The sequence below is a fragment of the Anastrepha obliqua genome, chromosome 5, assembly GCF_027943255.1.
Source record: "Anastrepha obliqua isolate idAnaObli1 chromosome 5, idAnaObli1_1.0, whole genome shotgun sequence".
Taxonomy (NCBI): domain Eukaryota; kingdom Metazoa; phylum Arthropoda; class Insecta; order Diptera; family Tephritidae; genus Anastrepha; species Anastrepha obliqua.
Window position 1 is genome coordinate 31,685,783 of NC_072896.1, and position 25,013 is coordinate 31,710,795.

The 25,013-nt window shown below is 36.1% G+C and overlaps 1 protein-coding gene across 1 annotated transcript in view; it reads left to right on the forward strand.

The window, feature by feature from the left end:
* The first annotated feature begins 1,225 nt into the window (after positions 1–1,225).
* LOC129248687 (uncharacterized) overlaps positions 1,226–25,013 on the forward strand; it is a 151,920-nt gene continuing 128,132 nt past the window's right edge. Inside the window, exons 1-2 of the mRNA XM_054888316.1 lie at positions 1,226–1,478; positions 22,603–22,708. Coding sequence (XP_054744291.1) covers positions 1,226–1,478; positions 22,603–22,708 — 359 coding nt within the window. The remainder of the gene's footprint in view (positions 1,479–22,602; positions 22,709–25,013) is intronic.

The following is a 25,013-nucleotide window of genomic DNA, read 5'->3' on the forward strand; positions in this document are numbered from 1 at the left end:
AGGCTTCAAGCACTTTTTATTTCGATTGAATCTCATCAGCATTGTCAATTACTTTTGTCACGAATCGAGCTTAGGGCCTTCTTTCGATTTTAGAACGATTTCCATATAAACAAAAATTCTGCACCTCCAAATCCGACGTGTATGCTGCCATAGCAGGTGGATTTTCCAAATTTCTGTGGGTACTACTTGGAAACTTCTTTAAATTCATGTCCAGCTCGCACCTACGTGCGTGAGTCCAAAAGCTTCCTTTCAAAAGGTCCCTGAAAGTCGCAGCTTGTATTGCTCCCAACAATTCTGCGAGCCCTTTTTCTACATATTTAGCGCGATCCTTCATTGTGCTATCACTCCAAGTCTTTGTTTTCGAACTGTACTTTAATGGCAAGCCAAAGAAATAGACAAGAATGCGGTGTATACGAATTATGAAAGAGGAATGGTTGTAGTCATTAAACACTTACCCAATGTCTACATTTTTTTATAGTGCATTGAAATCTTCCTATTGTCGTCTGAAAGTTGATATACATTATTTGGAAAAACTCGTATAAACAACATTTCTCATTAATATTGTCTTTAAGAGTTTATAATAGAACTTAACAGCGCATATTTTTGTGAAACATTTTAGCCCCGTTTTCCTTACCCATGTGGGTCATTTTGACCTTAATTTTTAAAAATTCCTGAAATATTACATTTTTAGGGTCGCTGGAGGGTTAAAATGTTCCGCAAAAATATTCCCCGGAAAATTTCAATAGGGGTCTGCTCAAACAGTAATGTACAAAAGTGCTGCATCAATTTGTTTTCAGGACTTTCTTCTGCAATGAAAAATTTAAAATTAAAAAAATTAAAAAAAAAATAAAAAAAATAAATAAAAAAAAATTAAAAAAAAAAATAAAAAAAAAAATAAAAAAAAAAAATTCAAAAAAACTTTCAAAAACAAAAAACAAAAACAGTTAATTTTTTTATTTAAAGCACACAATTTTTGATGTAAATGCGTAATTTAATTAACAAGAATTTTTTTTTCCTCTCATTTCAGAAATCATCCAAATCGACACTGCCTAATTTTATTTTACTACAATTTTTTCGCAACGAAAAGAAGTGTTAAGGAGCAAACGAAATAATACTGTAAAGCTAAACTGTGAAAAATAAATATCTATGCAATTCTAAAAGCAAAAAAAAAAATCACACTTCTAACTTTAACCCACTCGAATAAAATACAAAAAAAAACGTAAAGATGCAAACTACTACACACAGCACAACAACTACAAATATAAACACAATAAGTAGAAGAAATTCCACGTCTAATCTACACCAACATCATCATCATCAACAACAACACAATCCACACCCGCGCTACAACAACACACGCAAAATGTTCTCCCGACAGTGCCTTTCTTCCCACAACTACAACTATCGACTACTACAATTTGCTCTACTATGCACAGTGGCGCTGCAGGTGGTGCCGGTGGCGCACAGTTTCGATGTTGGTGAGTATTCGAGCCCAAAAATTATATCAAATTGAATTACGAAAAAGAGATATTCACATTACAATTACTTAAACATTTATTTTGAGTTATTTTCAATTAGAAAAAAAAAAACAAAAAATCTTATATTTTAAAGTTATAAACATTTTTGTTACTAATCCCAACCTTGCCGGTCACTCGCAGTTGCTCTTCGATTGCTCGACTAACTGGCTCGCAGAAAGTCCATTGACCGCTACAAGGTGTGTGCAACACTTCGACAATTCTGACTAAAGCTACTTTGAAAAAATATTATCTCTTAAATGGTGTTGGTTGGGGATATCAGGCTTGGCATGCCGCAGCGTCTGAAAATCAGCAACGCATGCACATTAATTTTAACTCTTTGCCACAGCTGTGCTCCTGCCACATGCAGCAGAAGAAGAAGCAACAGCGTGCGCAGTGTCTGAAAATAACACACAGCATGGCATCGAATGTTGCAGCTTCACCATCAACATCAGCCCCAGCAGCAGCAGCATCAGCAGCATGAACATCAGCTTCCTTGTACATTCGCTTTGCCGGCTTCCCTTTGCAGACGCCCCAATTCATAATTTCCAATACAAAATACTTATTGTGCTGCTTGCCTTTTACTTTTCACTGCCAATCCAATCAACAGGAAACCAATCATGCCACCAAATAGTTTAGCCGCACAGTGGGTGCAACAGCTGCGCCAACGCAGAGCGTCATTAATTGACATTGAGGCGTAGCCAAAGAAATGGACGAAAAAATTAAAGAAGCCAGAATTTCTTGTATTAAAGTAGGAGCAGTGCAAGGTACTATTGTATGCACCGCACAGTGGGGCGAAGAGCATTGAGAAGTGAGAGTAGCTCAACGGACCAGTTGTATTATTTCTTCAAACATTTGTATTATTTGCTTAATCGTCAGTAAATTTCGTAAAAATGATATAGGAGATGTGGCTATTTATGGCTGTTAAGACATTCGCCAGGCGAGCACTCAGCTCCTCTTTTACCCACTCAGATGTGGTTCGATCCTGTCTCTTATCTCTTAACGAAATAAGTGTTCAGAATTCTGTCCAAGTTATCTGGATACCGGGTCACAGTGGATTCGAAGGTAACTGCAAAGCTGATGAGCTCGCGAGAGCTGGAGCTGCGCAATCAAATATTAGTAACTTACCCACAATCCACATTCCGCTTTCAACATGTAATATGATCATTGATCTAGAATTTCACAGCATTGCTGATCTGAGGTGGCGAGTGGAAACTACTTGCGTTACAACCAGACAAATCTGGCCATCCTACAATCTGAAACAGACAAAAACCCTTATAAGTCTTTCGAAACACGAACTAAGGCATATAATTTCTCTTATCACCGGCCACTGCCGTTTGGGCACTCATGCACGTTGGCTCGGGGTTCCTCAAAACAACCTGTGCAGATACTGCGAGGACGAAGATGAGGAAGTATCGAGCAGGCATTTGCTGTGCAGTTGTCCCGGCCTAGCCCGGAGTCGACTCGCTCTTCTAGGCTCTCCAACAATTGACAATCTTTCAGTACTCTCGGACCTGAAAATCAAAACTCTCATTAAATTCTCGAACCGAATTAATATCTTTGACCAAAATCTATAAGGGCAACACAACGGACCAACTTGCGGTTTTTGTGGCACTCCGATGCGGGGTCACCCTTAAGCCAACCAGCCAACCAAGACATTCACCAAATGCCAGCGGCCGACAGACCTATACGAATCATTTCTTTCTAGCCCTATTTGTACTACCAAATTTGGACTGGTCAAAATAAGAGAAATCGAAAAGCGAACTATGCTGGCTATTTATGTTACTTGAAGCCAAGTACAATGGAATGAGACCTTCTCTTTCCAAGGCATTCCATCTCGTTTCTGCAATTAAATTAATTCGCATTGAAAAAATATTAAGTGCAATAAATATTTGTACTTATTCTGCATTGTCTGTCAAGTGGTTTCTAGCCTTGTATCATACATACATCATCTCAGTGTTAGTCTATCCGCCTTATTCACCGTATCCTGTGCCGTGCGACTTCTATCTTTTTCCCGAGATGAAAACTGCATTAAAAGCAGTAACTCTCAGCTCAAAGCCTTGGTAGCCTTTTAAGTTGAATAATAACTTTAATACGATTTTTTATTTATACAAGTTTTTTTTAATAAAGTCTTTAGGTTTCTTATTAAATAAAAAAAAAAAAAATTCAACGCACCGCTTCTGTGAAAGCGAAAACGTCATACCTTCTGAGGGAGCTGACACAAAGCAGACTTCGAATAGAAGATTTTTATGGTATTTACTCGTATGTCGCGGTCGCTGCGTGACCCCCTAGCTATAACGTGAATTGCTGCATTTTTTTGTTCCTTGTGCGGTTCACAATCAATGAAGATCGCAAAATGCCTTGCCAACTGGTTCAAAGTATTGTTTCAGAGCTGGCGAACCAAATGGGCGCAGTGATGCTCTCTTCAAAATTTCAATACTCTGCAGCATACAGCCAGACCGAATGCTGGTGTCATAGTAAACGAGAAGACGTGCGTTTAAACAATGGCAATTTTTAGGTAAAAAATTTGTTGTCCATGTTTAAGATATTTGTTAGCAACACTCCAAAATAGAAAGAGTAAAAATAATAGTATCAATTATTTTTCCTTAAATTCTATTGCATTAAATGGTATCAAACATTCCAAATACCAGCACCCTTACCATGCAAGCCGCGTATTAATCGTTTATCGGCTAATAATTTTTATATAGAATTATTTTTTAATCACAACTTTTTTTACCGGTTATCCAGAATGTGAATGATTTTGTTTATTTTTAATCAACTATCGATTTTTATCGATTTTTAGTCTATATCGACTTATTATTTTTATTATCGATTTATTTTTTTCGATTTTTTTATTATTTTCTCAGAATGCGCATAATTTCCCTGCATTTCAATCGGTCACTGATATTCATCGATATATAATTTTATTTATAGCAAGTTTATTTTTTATTTATCGATCATCCCATTAATTCGGGAACACCTTTTTTTAATTTTTATATTAATTTTTAACAGATTTATTGCTTTTACTATCAACTTATGTTTTAATCATCGATTTTTTTATCGGTTATCCAGAATGTAAATGATATTCCTTTATTTTAATCAATTATCGTTTTCTATTGATTTATCATTTTTATTATCGATGTATTTTTTGTCATCGATTTTTCGGTTAATTTCTCAGAATGCGCATGCTTTTCCTGCATTTCAATCGGTTACTGATCTTCACTGGGTTACTGATCTCCATCGGTTTAGAATTTTTAGTATCGGTTTATTTTTTATTTGTCGATTATTCGATTAATGCCTCAGATTGTGAATGGCTTACTTTGATTTTTATCGGTTATCTATTTTAATAGATTTATTACTTTTAATATCGAGTTATTTCAGATTTTCGAGATATTTCATTAATTTTTTTTATCTGTTATCCGGAATGCTCATCATTTACCTTTATTTTAAGCGATCATCGATTTATATTTTTTAATCGCTCATCGATTTATATTAAAAATTATATTTCTTCGATTCGATTTATTTTTTAGTCACCGAGGTTTTTTCTTATCCCGCAGAGTGCGTATGATTTTTTTTTATTTGTATCAGTTACCGGTTTTCATCGATTTAGAAATTATCTACCATTTATTTTTTAATTATTGGATATTCGATTAATTATCCTGAATTTGAATAGTTTTCCTTAATAAATTTTTACCAGATTAATTGATTTTATTATCGTTATATACTTTAATCATACATGTTTTTTATCGATTACCCAGCTTGCGAATGTTTTCCCTTCATTTTAATCGCTTATCGATTTATAATTTTTAATATTTATTTGATTTAATATTTATTTTTTAACCACCGGGGTTTTTACTTATACCGCAGAATGCGAATTATTCACCTTCATTTAAATCGATTATCGATTTATCGTTTTTAATATTTTTTAGTTATCAATTGTTCGGAAACTTTTAATCGCCTTATTAATTGCATAATCGAATTCTTTTTTTTATCGGTTTGTTGATCAATAATAAAATCGATATTGGTTTTTGGTCGCTTCTACAGAATGCAAACAATTTTTTTACTTTTCGATAGGCTATCGATTTTAATTGATTTATTAGTTCAATAACTTTTTTTAACATCTCTTTTTTTTCCTTTTTTTTTAATTTTTGTTATTTATTTATTTAATTTTCGGTCTGTTTTTGATAATGCGAATAATTTTCCTACTTTGTGATGGTTATAGATTTTTATTTTAGGTTCGATTCTTATTTTATTTAGAGGTTTGTTTATTTTAATAATCGTCTTGTTTATTTTAATTACCGATTTTTATATTTTAGCTATCCAGATAATTTTTGGTCACCGGTTTCTTATTTCCTACTCAGAATGTCTATGATTTTCCCGCACTTGTATCGTTAATTTTCGTTTTATTTTTTCATTATCGATTTATGTTTTAAGGACATATTTTTTTATGAATTCATGAGCTTTGTTTTTCTTTTACTAGAATTTACTAGAATTTTTGAGGACAAAAGCTAGGTAGACAATAGCCACTAATAAGATGCCTCCATGGGTGAGACAATACAAAAGGTTGTGTATATCGCCGTACGTTTTTCGCCACTCAGAGAAAATTTTACAGAGTTAGGCTAGTAGATTGCCATGTTTGGCCTTCAGCTAAGGTGAAAAACGAAATTGAGACAGTAACTTCGGCTGTCACGTCACCAGGTTTGCTCTTTAATTATGGTGGTCAAGAAAATTGTGAGGGGAGCTTCGGTGTCACTTGGGAGATTCAGCCGAATTCTGCTCGCTCATTTCACACGTATTCACACACACGTCCAATAAGTCATTATTTAGACATCAAAGAAGCAACATGAACAAAGGCTGTGTTGATTTTTTTCGTATATCACCAACATAATCTCAGTTTTTTTTTTAAGAAACCGCTGATATGCCCCATGTGCCGTCAGCCAATCAGCTGATTCTTTCAAATTCGCTGAGAGTCGGTTAGTCGTGTGATATTAACCACTTCTCTCAAATCGTTTCACCATGAGCTGCTCTTTTGCTGACTTCTTTTTGAGGGATCTTGCTTTAGAATACAAATTTTCTTAAATATTTGATCGAAGCTGTGACGAAATCCGAATTCCTTTAGTTTAATATCTACGTTCCTTGTCCACTCTCTCTTACTCCCACTCTACTTTTTAGTTAATTAACAAAAAGAAAAATAGGAACGACCTGACTTAACCTTTGTACTCCCTTGTCAATCGAAGATGGCTCCGTATTTTTATCTTCTAACCTTCAACCGACACTCTCAATGGGCGAAATAAGCAAAGAAGCCGCAAAAGTGGATGGGCTATTCGTATTTTATGGACTGGAGATTTCAGTCGATGATAATATTCGTACAGCATATCTCATTTACATTTTCTGATTTATTATCAGCTATTTATGTATCCTGCCCCAATGTGCGCCAGTTGATGGGCTAGCAGCTGATTTGGTATTTTTAGCCGTCGCCTCGGTTTGGCACAGTGGCCGACGCCAAGAAGCTCGTGCGTGAAAAAAGCTCACCGCGGGTGGTTTATTGCTGGCAAAAATGTGGCCACAACAAATTCCAGTGGAGCGCACAGTCAATGATCTATCCAGGAGCGACCAGGAAGATGCTGTTGCCTCCTATACACACATACATACATATACAAATGAATGTACATATGTATGTAGATACTTGTATGTGGCAGGCTGGCAAACGGGTACAACACTTACGTTAGCCTTCTTTGAACAGACACTCACTCCGTTGCAAATGCCGCCTGTGGTGCAACTCTGCCTCCATTAGCCTGCCTACTTTTCGAAAGTCTTCTTTATGTAGCGCATATGTGTGAATGTGTGTATGTATGTGTGATGTATTTTTAAGATGCCTATTGCCAATTTAATGAGCTCGTTGTACATTTTTATGCTTCGATTTAATTGAAAAAGAGTTTTAAAGCCATTAAAACCATACAAACGTTCGTTGTAGTTTTTCTTTTTTACTTTTTTTTTAATTTAATTTTTTAGTTTTTTTTGCTTTTTATTATTTGTGCTTTGTTAATTGTTTTCTGTCATTCACACATCATTTACGCACTGCCCTGTTCTCACTGTTCACGTTTTTGTTTAATAAACTCTCAGTTATGGACAATTTGCAATTTCAAGTAAACACACAAAAAAAAAAAAAATATAATAAATGTTTGTGGATGACTTGTAAACAGTTATGAGTGCATAAAATAAATATGCCGATCATTTTTAAATAAACTATTAATTGCTCAGGCATTGATGTGCGTCGTATGGAGTTGTTGGCAGTCAGGAAAGGAAATTGCTCACAGTGTGTCGCGAAATTATGGAAACAGCTTTTGGAGAACTTATAAATAAAATTTGACAATTTAATTGTTGCTCGTTTAATTTTTTTTTATGAAAATTTAATTCATTCTCCTGCAAAAAAAACATATAAATCCAATTTTCAAACTTTGTGCAAATTTCAAGAAAAGTTCCAAAATTCTTTTTAATCAGAGTTTTTAGAAAAATCTCGAGTCCGCTGATTTTTTTAATTTTTTTTTGCTGACGGCGTTAAATGTTTTCTTCCTCTTAAAATGCCATGCATTCCTTTAATTTGGTGAGAAATTAATTTTCTGATGAGCTCACAAGAAGGGCAAGCTGAATTGGGATCAGACCCCTCCTCCCCGGTCATCGGCATCCCCCTAACTACTCTCAAACAGTAAGCTAACGTGGAAGCCCAACATTGAGGAGAGAGCAAGGAAGGCAACAATCGCCTTGTATGGATGCAGGGGCGCAATTGGCAAAAGATGGGGCCTCCCGCCTAGAGTTGTATTTTGACTCTATAATACCATAATAAAGCCAATCCTATTATATAGAGTCGTTGTCTGGTGGAACTCACTGGAGAGGACGACATCAGTTAAAAAGCTAGAGAGAGTTCAGAGGTCTGCACTTATTGGAATCAGTGGGGCGCTTCGAACTACTCCTACCCTGGCGCTTAATGTAATGTTAAATGTGGAACCTATAGACATTGCAGGCAGAATTGCCGCTGCACGTATCGCAATCAGACTGCAGGACTTGGGCTATAAGCTCAATCTCACATATGGGCACTCAAGTATCCTCAGAAACTTTGAGTTCATCCCCTCGTCGACGGATCAAGCGGAACTTTCTCCACCCATATTCCACCAAGGGAAGAGTGGACCGGGGGCAACACGTGGGGACAGGGCCTAGTTAATCTGTTCACGGATGGCTCGAAGCTAGACGGTGGGGTAGAAGGTGGAGTATTCTGCAAAGAGCTCCGCGTCAAACTCAAATTCAGGCTATCGGATCACTGCAGTGTGTTTCAAACCGAGGTGACCGCAATTAAAGAAGCAGCTGACTGGCTACTTACTTGCGTAATAACTGTTAAGAAGGTAAATATTTACTACGATAGCCAAGCGGCAATTAGGGCCCTAGGCTGTTTTATGGTGCATTCGAAACTGGTCAGAGAATGCCTGGTCTCTCTCTCGATTGCATCAGAATTCTTCGATATAAAGATAATTTGGGTACCTGGTCACAGTGACATTACTGGAAACTGCGAAGCCGACGAGCTGGCCAGACAAGGGACCTGTGAGGTAGTGTGCCCGCGAAGGGAGAGAATCGGGACAACCTGCGCTCTACTCCTGGAAGGATGGGGTTTGCACCAACTCGCGAAGTCCTTCTGGCCTTAAAAGGGAATTGCATAATTTATTTCTCAGAAAAGCGTAGAAAAAATGGAGCTCTTTTTCCTCGTGTGCTGTTTCGAAAACCCTTTGGTCTCAGTACAATATACGGAGGACTCAGAAACTCTTGGGGTCTCCACGCTATTCAATTTCCTTACTCGTAGCTTTATTTACCGGTCATTAGACGATCGTCACACACGCGGAAAGGTTAAGTTTACTATTTAACCCCCATTGCAGAAGCTGTGTGGACCTTTCAAAGAAGGAGACGGTTGTGCACTATCTCTGTAAATACCCGGGTCTCGCAGTTAAACGATTAAGCCCACTGGGTGCTCCTTTCTACGACAGCCTGTGGCAATGCGCCAAGCTAAATCAACATTCTCCATTACATCAACTGCTCTTGCTGACTGTTGATATCTGCCTGCTGGGGGAAGAGTACAACCGAGTCTGTTGTATCGAAAATACTTGGACACGTACTGCCATTCCAGTATTATCCAAAAATGTATAATCGTAACGTATGATCAACTCTAAAGAGGGCAAGTACATTCTGATCAATAGAGACGAATAGAGAGAGTAATGTAGCTGGAATTACTTGGAGTTGAAAGATATTTACCTGACTGAATTGTGGCCCAGTGGACATCAGTGCTCTTTATGTCGATCATTAATAATATAGAGACGACAGTCATGGCTTAGGCTTTATGGTAGCTAACCTTTTTTTGGATTGTCTGATAAATCTTTTACAGAGAAAATAATGGAGGAGAAGTCAAACGGAAAATAAATAAGCTACCATTTTCTATTCTAATAGGTTCTAGGCAGACTTCGATATTGGTTTCAGAGTTTATTTCGTGGAGTTTGATGTTACTCATTTACTTCTTTCCTACAGATGAAGAATTAGGAGTGCATCTCCCAAGCCGGGATTAGGTTAGGTTACAGCGGTTGTCCGCCATGGCACACAATCAGGCCCATAGAATTTTGTGATGGCGAGTGGGGAACTTGCTCTTGTCTCTGCTTAAACCAGTGTGAATTTTCCAAAATTTAAATAATCCATGTTTTTCACAGTACTGAGATCTTCCAAATCATTAAAAAAGTCTCCATCTAAAATGCTGAATCTACGTCTGGATAGAGCAGGACAGTGGCACAGGAGGTGAGAGATTGTCCTTTCCTCATCTAGTCAGCAGATGCTGAAGTCATGTGTCTTCACGCCCATGCTCTGGACGTGCCTACCTATTACGCAGTGCACCGTTATAACGGAAATTAGAATACTAAAACTATATTTATTTTGGCTTAGCAGAGATTTGGTGCGTTTAGCATTGCGGCTTGGCCACAATTGTAGGATGATTTTTCAGGTGTGTTTATTACGCCGTCTTTCATTCGCTACCCTTACAATTTAAATCAGAAATAAGTCGGTAAGGGTATGTCTACGTCGTTGTCTGCGACTGATCAGTCAACTTGCTCAACATCGGTCCTGCAGTTCCCCATAATATCGCAATGCCAGCAACCAATTTGGCTTTGGCTAAAATGACTCAGCCATGTCGTTAAAAGGTGTATGACATTTCATGGCTATCATGGAGGTTGGGCGAAATTTTATCGCCACCAGGTATCGCATAATGCTGTACTGGTGCCACGTGCGAGTTATCTTCGAAGCGTGCCAGGCAGGAAGCTCTCTTATAATCTTCTGTCTATGTATGAATAAACTAAAGCGGGAGTCTGTCAAATCTGTATATGGCACTAGCAGGGCTTCCCAAATAGGGGGGACTATTCGAGAAAGAAATTCAATTGCATTTTTTTTGACTGAGAGCAAGAAAATGATCCGATACTCAATTACGTGAAGGCGTAAGAGAGCTTTTGCCTAATTACTGAGAACTGGCTCTTAGGCCCTTTATTGGGTGTTTGGTCGAGCTTCTCTTCTTATTTGTTGTGTGGGTTTTGATGGTTTTCCACAAATGGAGGGACTTATAGTTTTAAACCGAGTCCGAACGGTAAATGTTTCTTCATGAGGAACTTTTTCATGGCGGAAATACACTCGGATGCTTGTCATTGCCTGCCAAGGGGCGACCGCTATCAAGAACAACTTTTTGGCTATGCTGTAAGAATAATGTTTCCCTGCAACCGAAGCTGAGGGAGCTGTCGCCTGGATTGTGCGAGTGTCTAGACTCAGCATCCGCAATGCATATTTCTTTCTCTCGGGAAGTATGTGATTTAATAGTTTACAAGATTCGGTATTCTGAACGTTAGCGAGGAAGCTGTAGAACATTTCACGTGTGAAGGGCCAGTTGCAAATGAAAATTCAAGGTGGCGCAAAATTAATCATCCCATTTTGTTTTGAAACAACTTTTTTTTTAAATAGACCCAAACCTTATGGACCTTCCGATAGGGTGATTAGTTTTGCGCCCCATTGTCTGTATGTAACTCACCTAGGATGCACGTGATTTGACTTATCTCTTTTCATAATAACTGACTTGAGTAAATTTATAAAAAAGCAAAGTGACAAGAAAAAAAATCGCTTTGACTAATTAGCCTTCGTTAGAATTTGGGTTTTATCACCAAAAAGTGCAGCAAAATTACACTAATTGACTACTGAGTATTCACTTGGGAAACTCTACAACCAACCAATCAATAACCATCCAACCAACTTGCGCACTGCGATCAAATCAAATCCATCACCCTGTCACTGAGAGAAGACAATGCAGGAATTAAATGTTCCTTGTGAATTCAAGTAACTGCTTCCTTATTACTGGACTATTGTAGTGAAAGCCTTTGAACAAAGAACAACATATGAGTACATACATATGCATTGCAAAAAAACCAAAAAAAAATCACAACAAAGAACTGAAATTGATCATAAATCAAACGCGCTTTGAAGAGTAGTCGTCTTGCCTTTTCCACAACCACATCACAATCGACGAGTATTTAATTAGATTCGTCGCCGCATTTGCAGAACTCAAATGACTTATTTTCCAACATAACTGTCATTTATAACAATTTATGCTATGGGGAGCTAATAAATAGATATTTGTGAAGAAGTCACCAAAACAGGAGGCGATCACAAGCAGTTAGGCAGGCAGTGTCAGTCAGCCGGGAAAGCAGTCGTAACTAAATCCAACATTTATGTATGTATGTAGCTCACAGCTCATTCAGCGAGCGGGGAGCGGGGAGCGCTACAAAAAATCATCCATCATTTTGTCTATTTGCGCTGTAAAATCACTTCATCATCCGCGTTGCAGCAGTGAATTGACGCATGCGATCGGTGAACGTCGTCAGAGTTGCGCAGGCGCAGTGCAATGCGTGTGAATGTATGTTTGGATGTATGAATGTATATTTGGATGTATGTATGTATATAAATATATATTTTAGGTATATATAAATATGTACACTTGTGTTCACAACAATAGCAGCGCGACTTATTGCAAAGTTTGGAATATTTTTATTTTTTTTTTTATATTTTTTTTTATAATCAGAATTTTTACTCGCGCGACTTATTGTAAAGTTTCGAATATTTATTTATTTATTTGTTTTTTTCTAAATATAGTTCCTACTGCCACAAAACTCATATAAATAAATCAAAACTTCAGACTTCGCATAGAATTAAAAAAAATTCAACAAATTTTCATCAAAATTTTAAACTTTTTGATCAGTATTTTTACTCGCGCGACTTATTATGAAGTTTTTTTTTCTTTTTATATTTTGTTTTTCTAAATATAGTTCATTCTGCGACAAACCCCATTTAGCTCAAATTTGCAAACACACTTTTTTGCACCAAATAAAAAATAAAAACAAACAATTTAATAAATTTTCTTAAAAATTTGAATCTTTTTAATCAAAATTTGTACTCCCGCGACTTATTGTGCAGTTTTGAATATTTATTTATTTATTTCTTTCCTAAATAAAGTTCACACAGCAACAAAAACCATTTAGTTTACATTTTCAAATACATTTTTTGCACCAAATTAAAAAAAAAAAAGTTTAACAAATTTTCTTCAAAATTTAAATCAGGATTTTTACTTGCGCAACTTATAATTAAGTTTTCAATATTGTCTAAAAATAGTTCATACTACAACAAAAACCATATAAATCAAGCTTTAGACTTTGTATAAAAGTAAAAAAAGGGAACAAATTTTAAATTTTTTAATTCGAATTTGTTGAAAAATTTCAGGTATGCAGTTTTGTAGCCCATTCAATTTTGTTTTAAAATGTGCCACCATAAAATGCCTCAAAGTTATGGTTAATTTTTGATATTTTTTTTTTCTGAGCTGCGTTATGCATTTTCGCCATATAATAAATGCTTGACATTTTTTTATAGCGAAAATGCGCACTATTGCCTGCAAAAAAAATTGTCATAAATCAACCGAATATTTAAGCCACTTCGAACTTGCACTTTATTGGACTAAAATTCAATGCGCCACAAAACTGCATACCCAGAATTTTTTTTAGAAATTTTTCTCGAAATTTGCATGAAAATTTCTTGATTTTTGAATTTTTAAGTCACCTCAAACTTGCACTTTATTGGACTAAATTTAAATGCGCTACATGACTGCTTACTCAAAATTTTTTTGAATTTTTTTTTCAGAACTTTGAGGAATTTTTTAAATCTTGGGCAAGGTTTGGTTCCTTGAGTTATGTGTTGTGGAAATATAATTTTATTTTAAAACAAGGAAAAAGTAAATAAAAAATAAGTAAATAGTCAAAACATTGAAATATGATATACCACGCTGCTATTATTGTCAACGCAGGTGTATGCACATATATGTATGTAGGTATGCATGCAAGGCATTCCTTGTGGCGCGTATACGAAATTTCTGTTTTTTTTGCGCTTTTTTTTTAATTTTTTTTCGCTTTGATTTTTTTGCTGATTTTGTTTTTTTATTTATTTTTTTTTTTTTTTCTCCCTTTCTTATTTTTTTCTCCTTTTTTATTTTTATTTTTTTCCCCCTTTTTTATTTTCGATCAATTTCATTTTCATTTTATTGCCACGTCTGCGTATGACGCGCGGCCACTCACTCACAAAAGCGCAGCGGAAGAGCGAGAAGATTCCGCTGATTTGGATTGTTGCTTACTGCAACTCCCTGGGGGAGTTGTCTGTCGCCTGGGAAATGGCAAGGAATGCCAAAAGCACACGACATTGCCGCGCATTGTCGCTGTTGTCTGAATGTCGCTACTGCTGGATTGTGCGCTGTGTGCATTAGCCTCGCACAAGTCGTAATGGGTGACTGGCTTGCTGGCCTGTTGGCCTCTTCGCTGATGGCTGATGGTTTGATGGGCGCGCCATCGTCCATGGCAGAAGAAGTTGTGAATGTGGCTTAAGACGCGCTCTTGAAGTTTTCGAAATTTATTACCTTCCATTCTTATTGCTGATTTTCAACGATTTGTTGCATAAATGCATAACTACATAGGCGTTACTTAAGTGCGTGATTTACCTTTGTATAATAACATAGTACACACACACATACATGTATGCACGTTTAACTATACCTGCGCTTTTTATTGCTGGCCCACAGCACCGAGAATCAATTCAATTTCGACGCATCGGTGTCAAGTCGGCAAGTTGGCAAGGCAAACGGCGGCGTATATATAAATATTTTTCTCGCCTTTTTTTTTCTTTATTCTTCTTGTCACTCAGCGGTGCATTCATTTAGAAATAAATGCAGCTACAACAACAAGAACAATCGCGTAATCTAACAAAAGAATGACAGTAAAGCAAAGTGAGGACTACGAAAAACCGCAATGCAATGCAAGTCATTTTGAAGTTTATAAATAAATTTTCAACTGACATCGAACAATGCTCTTCCTCTTCCTCGCCACTCTACTGCGATGACTTTACGCCACCCCCTTCACCCCATTTTTGCATGCCGATGGCAACTGTAAAATATGCAAAGCGGCAACTTGTAACATTGCGCACATTAAGCGCTCACATGTTGTATGTTGCACATTGCAGTTGAATGGCGTCCACGTCCACGTCCTTGTTGTTATTATTACCATTTTTTGCTGCTTTTTTGCATTTTTTTCTTTTTAAAAAAATTTTTGTTTTTGCTTTTTTTACTATTTTTTTCGTGCTCTCTTTGGTTCTTTTCTGTTCCCACACGCGTTTGTATTATTGTTGCTGATATGTGGCATTTGAATTTGAAGTGGCAGGCGACAGTGCAACTATGTGGAAATGAAGCGCCGTGCAAGCGCCCGATTGCCCAGTGTGGCAGCACCTCCATCAGCAGCAGCAAAAGTCGCCAACGGTGGCAATGATGCATTCATTTGGAAAATTTGTGTTGCATTACTTGTCTTGGCGTCGCTGTTGTGGTCGTCGTCGTCGTCATCATTCGCAATTCGTTTATCGCAGACACACACACACACATACACTTACCTGTATTAACATGTGTTTGCTGGCGCGTGTTCTTGCCAAACTGTATGAATAATTTGTTATTTGTCACAATGTAAAATGGCACACAGCTGCGTGCGACAAATGCACCAACAACAACAGCTGTAGCAGATAAAGATAAATCGCAATTGATTATTTGATTCGAGGTGGGTAAAGATTGTTTGGAGCGTGAATTTATATACACACACGCGCATAAATTGGAATGTTAGGGTAGCTAATTTTCTTAATCATTTTTGTGACGTGATTTTTCTGCTTTCTTACTTTCGGATTTATGTGAATTGACTATTAAGGTGGCTGAAATCGAATGCAGTTAAGTAGTTCGGAGTATAATTTTTTGTTGTTGAAAAGAGTGTAGAAGGGAAGGGTAAGCCATCAGATGGATATTTTTTCAATCGCACGACATTTTGACAATGGCAGCTAGTTCGCGCTCAGAAAAATGGTGCTAAGAAATTACTCTTCAAGTTCCACTTCAAATTCCTTCTTAATTTGCGTGGTCTTGCTTTACATCATCTTTCACCCAGTACTTCAGAAGTATGAGGCACCAGAGTACGAAATAGAGCGTCTATGTCTAAGTTTTGAAGGCTATAAAGTATTAGGTGCGCAACTCAGTTCTCACTGTTTTTTTTATGAAAATACAACTTTATTCTGAAAAAATGATTACAAGAGAATCATTGAGTGAATCATTGAAAGTATTGCCCATCGCTGGCTACTACTTCTTCCCATCTTTCTGGTAGATCTCGTATACCGTCGCGGTAAAACTGTTCATCTTTTGAGGCTATCCGCTGATCACGCCAATTTTTGATGTCTTCATATGAATGAACTGCTGGTCAGCTAGACCATGTGCCATCGGTCGGAACAGGTGATAATCGGACGGCGATATATCTGGAGAGTATGGCGGGGGAGGATCTCCAATTTCAGTGTTTCCAGGTAGGTTTTAATGGGTTTGGCAACGTGAGGCCGAACGTTGTCATGCTGTAGAATCACTTTTTCATGCCTCTCCGCGTATTGCGGCCGCTTCTCGCGCACTGCTCGGCTCAATCGCTTCAATTGAAGTTGATACCGATCCCTAGTGATGGTTTCGCTTGGTTTTAACAGTTCATAATAAATAACACCAACTTGGTCCCACCAAATACATAGCATAACCTTTGTAGGGTGAATATTCGGCCGCGGCTACGACGTAGAAGCACGACCGGGCAGTCCCCATGATTTTCTTTGCTTTGGATTGCTGTAGTTCATCCATTTTTCATCACCCGTCCCGATGCGATGAAGAAAACCCTTCCTTTTTTGCCGCTGGAGCAGTTGTTCAAAGGTGAACAAACGACGTTCAACATCCCTGGGTTTTAACTCATAAGGAACCCAATTCCACTGTTTCTAAATCATTCCCAAAGCATGCGATCGCTTGAAAATGGATTGGCGGATTGGCGGTTAACTTTTAATACTGAAACAAGCTCTTCTCGCATTTGACACAGATCCTCATTGAGCAATGCTTCCAATTCAGCATCTTCGAAGGATTTTGGCCTTCCTCCACGCGGACGGAAGTCAACATTAAAATCACCGTCTTTGAAGCGACGGAACCAATCCCGGCTCGTTGTTTCACTTAAGGCAGCATCTCTATAAACTTTTTGTAGCTCTCGATGCGCTTCAGCCGCCGTTTTTTTCGAATGAAAGAGGAAAATCAACACTTCCCGCAAATTACGATTATTCGGCACAAAATCAGACATTTTCACAACACCAAAAGTATATGATACCAAAACAAAATCATTAATGTGTCGAAGCAGTTTGTTTACCATATGTCTAAGCTTAGATTATAACGTTTAGGTTATGTTAGAATCGACTAGCACACAGTGCTGGCGGCATCTATTGCAAACAGCGGGAACTTAGTGGCGCATCTAAGACTAGAAACTAAACAAAGGTATTTCATTTTGAAAAGCCCCATACAAAAATTTCAACATTAAAGAATTTTGAAAAAAAAAAAAATTTTTTAAATAGTATGTTTTAAAAAATAAAGAAAAAATAATTCGATCCTACGTTCTCTCTGAACTCCGAATGGTAGTCACGCACGAACTCATTCGGCTACGGCGGCCGCCTGAGTGGGTTTGCTGGAGAGTATTAAATTACCATACAATTTTTAAATACTTTGTTATCTCTGAATAAAAAACAGGAAGAGACTTTCTTATCTGCACAAACTCGACTCAACTCGGCTTCAGAGATTTCAATGCAACAGATCTCGAATGTGATGCCGTATCGAGTAGCAAAGATCAACTCCTTTTTTTAATTTGAACAGAGGGCCTCAGTTACCAGAAAATGTTCGATTAGATTTCATAAGAACACTGGCTGCAGACGAATAGAGGTGGGAATAATACATGAATATGTAATTAAATGTGTGCTAGAACTTCATAATAAGATATCTAGAGATAGCTACAATAATTTTCTTTTATCAGCTTTCAGTTTCTTGGGTCCATTGCTAGATGCCACCAATGACAACTCTAAGCGGTTGTCCAACTCTCTCTCATAGACGAGTTTACGCTACCGTAACTACGCGGATTTATAACTGACTAAGAATTTTGTCTCTTGTAGCTTGGACGCAATTTTTTCCGCATGTTGTTTTTTTTTTCGTTACAGCAGAGAAAATAATTTTGAGTTTGGGCATACGACTGAGCACCCGGACTTCAAAATTGTTAGACGGATGCGCGGAGGGTTTTTAGTGAGTTTTTTTCTGTAAGTTTAGGGTAATGACCTTTTTTTCAGCGAACAGTCCGACGAGCTCATATCGTGCGGCCACCCGCAGTAAGGTGGGCCTAATTAATTGCAGCTTCCCATTTCAGTGGGATAACTAACGATTTTTTGTCCTGATTCATTTGATTTGTTTCAAGTAACATGGATTTCTTACATAACTCGAAATATAAAGCAGGAAAAAAAATGAAAAACGGAAAATTAATATTAACACAATTTGACTACCGACAGTAATTTTTTTTTTACTTCAAGCACTCAATTAAGAAAAAAACATCCTTTCTTGGCATCACCACACGCGAAAGCGCCTTCACAACTTCCACTCTTATATGCAGTTGCCGCTCATTAATTGAGAAATTACATTACAAGGCCTCACATATAGGGAAGTAGGAGACTTGTGAATGTATGAATGTATGTATGCATGTATGTGTGCTTGTACATATGTATGTGTGTATGTGAAAGCACAACTCATTAAAATTTTGACACAAAAATTTATTAAACCCGAAAAAATAACAAACAATAAAAGAGAAAAACCAACAACCTATTTACAAGAAAAAACTAAAATAGCAACAGACGTGCAATGCTGGCAATGCTCTTAAAGTTGGTCCCACGAAGATGCAAACATTCGTTTGAGGAAAAAGATGCATGTGAAAGGCTGTCGCGTGCAAAGCAGGGCATTCATTTACATTCACTAAGCATTCACAAAAAAAAAAAACACACAAAAAAACCAAAAAAAAAAATTACGAAAAAAAACACGTAAAAAAAATTACCAAAAAGGGTCACATGAAAAATTATTTTAAGCAAACAAAAACCTTATGCTTTGGCGATACACTGCATAAGTGCAACACTACGTTGCAGCTTGCAGGACAGACAGAACAAACAGACGCGTTAATTAAAAAAACGCAAGCGCACCTACATCGTTGCATTACCCGTGAAAACAAAAATATGTAAAAAATATTTAGAAGTTCGTGGAAAAAATAGTAGAAAATATGCTGTAAATTGGCAGCAAAAGAATTAAAAATTTATTGCGCCACATGCAAATCTATATAAGCACACTGATGGGCAAATAAATAGGAACACTCCATGCCTCTATAGAGATCAATTAAGGTATTCAGTACAGATTAAGGCCCCTTTACTCAATGTATGATATCTGATTTTCTAATTATTCCTGAGATAGTGATTCGTCAATGTCCGGTAAGTGATCTCTCATCTGCCAAGTGTCATCTTTCAATTATCTTCGGATAAGGTTTATTGGAAGATGAGTTGCCAGTTAGCGACGAACCAAAATCAAACCTGGCAGCTAACAGCTGTGGAAATATTTAGCAAGATTTTGTGCTAATGGTTTATAAAGATTATTCCAAGTTATTAAAGTTCTTAATGATTTTTTTCAAATTTATGAAGATTTTTTAATAATGAAGCACTTGAAGTGAAAGGAAGCTAGAGTAAGGAAAAGTCGTAGGCTTTTATAGAACACTGTTCTCATTTAGGAATATAGTTAATAAAAAATTCCGCGAAATATTTTTGTTCCACGTTTTGCACCCTCTATCGACCCTACAAATTTAATTAATATATTTTCAGTTTTTTTTTTTTTTTAAGAGTCAAATTACCCACAATTACCCAATGTTGGGTTTCAAACAACTACAAAAATATATTTAATATTAGTGGTAAGTAAATGCAGTTTTATACGAGTTTTCTTTTTAATAATTTAAATTAACTTGAGACCAAATTAGGGAAATTTCAATGCACTATAAAAACAATTTTGATGGTTACGGACAAACCGCACCCAATTTCCTATAGTTCATAAGCTTTCATAACTGTTATACCTAAGCTTTCATAACTGTTATAGCTAAGTTTTCATAACTGTTATACCACAACATAGTCTTTTCCTTCGCTCCATTTTGACGTACAGTGTTATTAAGAAAAAAACGGCGGGATAAAGTAAAGAGTGATCAGATTGGAGGTACTTTTTCCAATAGGACTTTTTGATAGTCACGAAGGTTAGCCAGGTTAATTGCCTAAGACAGCACACCTTAAGGCCGTAGGGCCCATTGTGATACCTGTATTTGATTTCCATCCCCTCAGTCGCTTAAACCACTTAGATCTTTTTAAGAAGAAAACTAGTCCTTCCACTGAGACATTTTGGAAACTTCCCAGTTCTTCAAAGAAATATCGCCAAGATATTTGACCCGGCTGCTTTGAAGTGCAGGAAATTGAGAGAGAAGGTGTCGTACCGACTACCATGAAACTAAATACATAAACAAAAATAAAACTATTCAACCGATTAAGGTGGTCAAAATGCCTAAAAACTACTCTCTTAATTTCTGCTCAGCCTCACTCAGTCAGATGCAAACCTCACCGAATACTTTAAACGAGTTTTTCTCAAAATCTCAACTTTTTAGTCCACCCCACTTATAAAGCAGTAAATCTTGACCAAATTTGGACTTGTGTTTTGGACCGAAAAATTTTTTGTAAGGAAAACATTTATTCACGATAAATTAAATTATTTCAGTGCAAAAGAGAATGAAAATTTTGAGATTTTGAGCATAAAAATTATTGTTTTTTTAATTTTAATTTTCTTTGGCGCTGAAAATATTTAATTTTTTGTTTTATTAAAAAAAAAAGTTTAATAATAATTTTTATTTAAAAAAAAATTTATATATTTTCTAATTTTTTTTTCCAAAACTCGCCGTTGTTTCGAAAATCGTTTTTTTCATTGATCGTTAAATTTTTTCCAGTGCCAAAGGAAATGAAAATTCTAATATTTTGAATATAAATCTTTTTTTTAGTTTTAATTTATTTTCGCTAAATAAATTTAATTTTTTAAATATTGTTTTTTCTTTTACATATTTTTTTCTTTTATTTAAAACAAAATTTTAATAATAATATTAAAAAAAAAAAATGAAAAAAATTTGTAAGTACATATTTGGTAAACGAGTAGTGTTCCTATTAATTTGTCCATAACTGTATGTATATCATTCACATATGCATCTCCTACACTTGATACAGATTTGAGTAGCACACATCGCGTGCAAATCTTCGAGGTTGCACAGTTGACACCACTCCACCGCACTCAAGACCTCAGGGATGCAACTCGGCGCTGCCTTTTCTATCAAATGCATTCGTGTTTGCGAGATACAAGATGCGTACTAATTTTTTTTTTTTGTTTTCATAAGCTCATCTGTCTTGTCTTTTACTTTAGTAAAACACAAAAAACAAAAATATTCGCTTTACTTGGCAGTCTTTCTCTGCCTTTGTCCGTCTATGTAGCTGCTTCCAAGATTACTTGTCTATCGTTGGCCCTTCTCCCTTTCTCTCGCTCTCTTGTACTATGCTGGCCTATCAGACGTACAGTTTCCACTTTTTATGTTTTATTTATCATTTTATTTTTTTTTTGCAATAAAGTCATGCGAAAAAATCACGCGAACATTCCCGCTAAACAGTGGCAGACTGCAGTATGCATGTCGCCTGTTACGTTGCATTGAGAGCTCTTTGAGCTCTACGCGACATGCATCCGCCCACTACCGATTCATATTCGTATCATCAATGAGCCCAACACTTAACCATCTGTACTCAATTGAACTGTGGCATTGCATTGTCTAGTTGCAAGTTTCAGTTGAAAATAAAAAAAATTAACTCCATTGTACCGTCGACTTTCCACCAGTGATAATTTTCTTTTAGCTCCCATCAGCTCTTCTGTCTGTGCGGCAGCTCTGTTGCGCGCATCAGTTGTTTTGATGCATGGATTTCACAGACTGTGAGCTTTTTATGACATAAATACGGTTCATTTGTTGTTGCTCTTCATTTTTGTTTTGTGCGTGTTCATTTTTTTCAAACTAATAAGTTCTTTTTTGAACATTAATTTTTGTATTTCGTTTCTTTAATAATTACTCTTTTTTTGTTTAATAAGTGACAGCTACTAATGAGCTTTCAAAAATAGCGACAAATGGAGTGGAGTGCTGCGCTGTCAGCTTGGTGTGTTTGGGAATTTTGTACGGGTTGTTGGGCTTTCTGGTTTTTGGAGCAAATCATCTATTATGTTTACAAAAAAGGGAAATAATATTTGTTTCTCACTAAAATGTAAAATACTTTTTTTTCCTTTTTAACTTTTTCCAGTCATTTTTTCCACTGCCACTCAGGCATTTTTTGCAATGCCTCTGAAACTTTTATATTGCTTTTTACTTTTTTTATTAAAAACATTTTTTTTATTATATTATTATTATTATTTTTTTTTTTTTTTTGTTTAGTTAAGAATGTAATAATTTAATTTTAAGTCAATATATCTAACTAAAATTTTTTCTTTTCCTTCTAGCTACTTGCAAACAACCACTGGGCATGGAGTCTGGTGAAATCACAGATGCTCAAATAACTGCCAGCTCAGCGCATGATACAGGCTTCGTTGGCCCACAACATGCAAGGTAAGAAGACATGATACTTTTTTAATTTTTTTATTTTGAAGCACAATTACGGTTTTGTAAAGTTGAGTGTGGGAGACTTTTATTATATACTAAGACACTTTCATAGTGATTATAGCTTTGGAAGTCATATCTATAGGAATTTGTTTTGGAAAGAGCTATATGGGAAAATTTGAGTAAGGCAGCATCAATATAACTTCCACGATTACTGCAGCTGTCATTACAGTTATCATTACCATTACCAATATCATTGAAGTTTTCAGTATCATTGCCAATACCTTCAAAATAACTTTTACCGGAACCCATAATATAGGCATTAACATAAACATTACCACAACAATTATTATAACTATTGCTATAACCATTACCATTATCAATAGGATTATATTACCAGTACTATTGCTTTTACCGCAGCCTCTACCATTAACGTTATCACATTCATTACTATACTCATAACCATTACCATTATCGTTTATTACTATACTCATTACCATTACCATAACCCTAGCCATCACCCCAACCGCAACTAGTACTGTAATCATTACCATAACAATTTCTATACCAATTGCAATAACCATTACCATTAGCAGTACAATCACATTATCAGTACTTTTGCTTTTACCGCAATCTCTACCATTAATGTTACCACATTCATTACCATAATGATTACCATAACCATAAATATGACTATAACTACTGTCAATACGATTATTGTCTTCATTATTATTACCATCACCGTAAGCAGTATAATAAACATTACCATTATTAATTCGATTACATCACCAGTACTATTGCTATTACTATTAACGTTACCCTAATCATTACTAAAATCATTACCATTGGCATACAAATTACTATAGCTGTTATCACTGTCAATACGACTACCATTTCAGTTATACTTACCATTACCATCACCGTAATCATTACCATAAACCATTGCATATATAATATTGCATTAACGTTGCATTATTATTACTGCAACTTCAACAATTAACGCTACTATAACCATTACTATAATCATTACCAGTACTGTAATCATTACCATTACTATAATTATTAGGATTACTATTACGAATAATTTTACCATAACCATTACTACAATATAATCATTATCATTACTATAATCATTACCATTACTATAATCATTCCCATTACTTTAATAATTACCATTCCTAGAATCATTACCACTACTATAATATTTACCATTACATTAATCATTACCATTACCACAACATATAATCATTGTCACTACGATTACAACTACCAGAACTACTCGTATAACCACTTGCAATAGAAAACATGTCCACCATAATTAGCATTACTAAACCAATTGGAGCGAAAGGAACATGCCATAGTTGCTTGAGGACATTTTACTCTGCACGAAATCTTTGTTTTGCGATAGAGTTTTGAACATGAACTATTCTGCGAAAAGAGTTCTCCATTTGGAATACAATTTATAATTAATTTCAAAAGCATCGGTACTATTTATATATATTTTTATTTTTTCTGAGAGCATCAACGAATGAACAACACATGAATGAAAGAAATAAAAATAAATCTTTATTGAATGTCCTCGTTCAAAAACATTAATATTGTGTTAAAAATGATAGATTACCATGTTTGAAAAAACAAAATTGTGCGAGTAATTTCGACTGCCACGTCAAATGGGACTCCGCAGTAGAATTCTGTACGATTATATCGTCCGATCAATCGTTGTTGAGACGGCAACAAAGCAACATGGGCAGAAATTTTTGTTTTTTTTTCGTACATCACCAACACAATCTCAGTTTTTTCATAAACAAACCATTGTCATGACGCTTTTGATCTCCGCCAGTCAGCTGATGCTCGCAAATTCGTTGAGAAATATTTGAGGTATGCCCTAGAACGATGCGCACCCGACTTGTGGTTGTTGGATATTCCTCAACACAATCTCGTATGACTTTGATGTTTTTATCAGGACGTCTTGTTCGTTGACTGTATGCATAACTGGCTTTACTAAGGCTACTGGAACCAGAAAATGTTGCTTATCAAAGTTATGGGGTTGCCTCTTGAACGACCAACCCTGTATTTACACACAAAGTGAAGTATTTTTCTAAGTGGAAAACACTAACAGACTGGCTTATCCTCCTTATACTCATCTTAACTCCCTGAAAAAGGATATCTGTAAACACACTTCAATTTTATTCTATCGTTGAACTTAGTAATTAAGCAGCTGCTTTGTATAATTTGCAATAGCCGCTTTTACAAAGTTATCCTAGACTAATTAAAATCATTAAATGATCTGGGAAATGTAGTTAAAAGAAAGGTG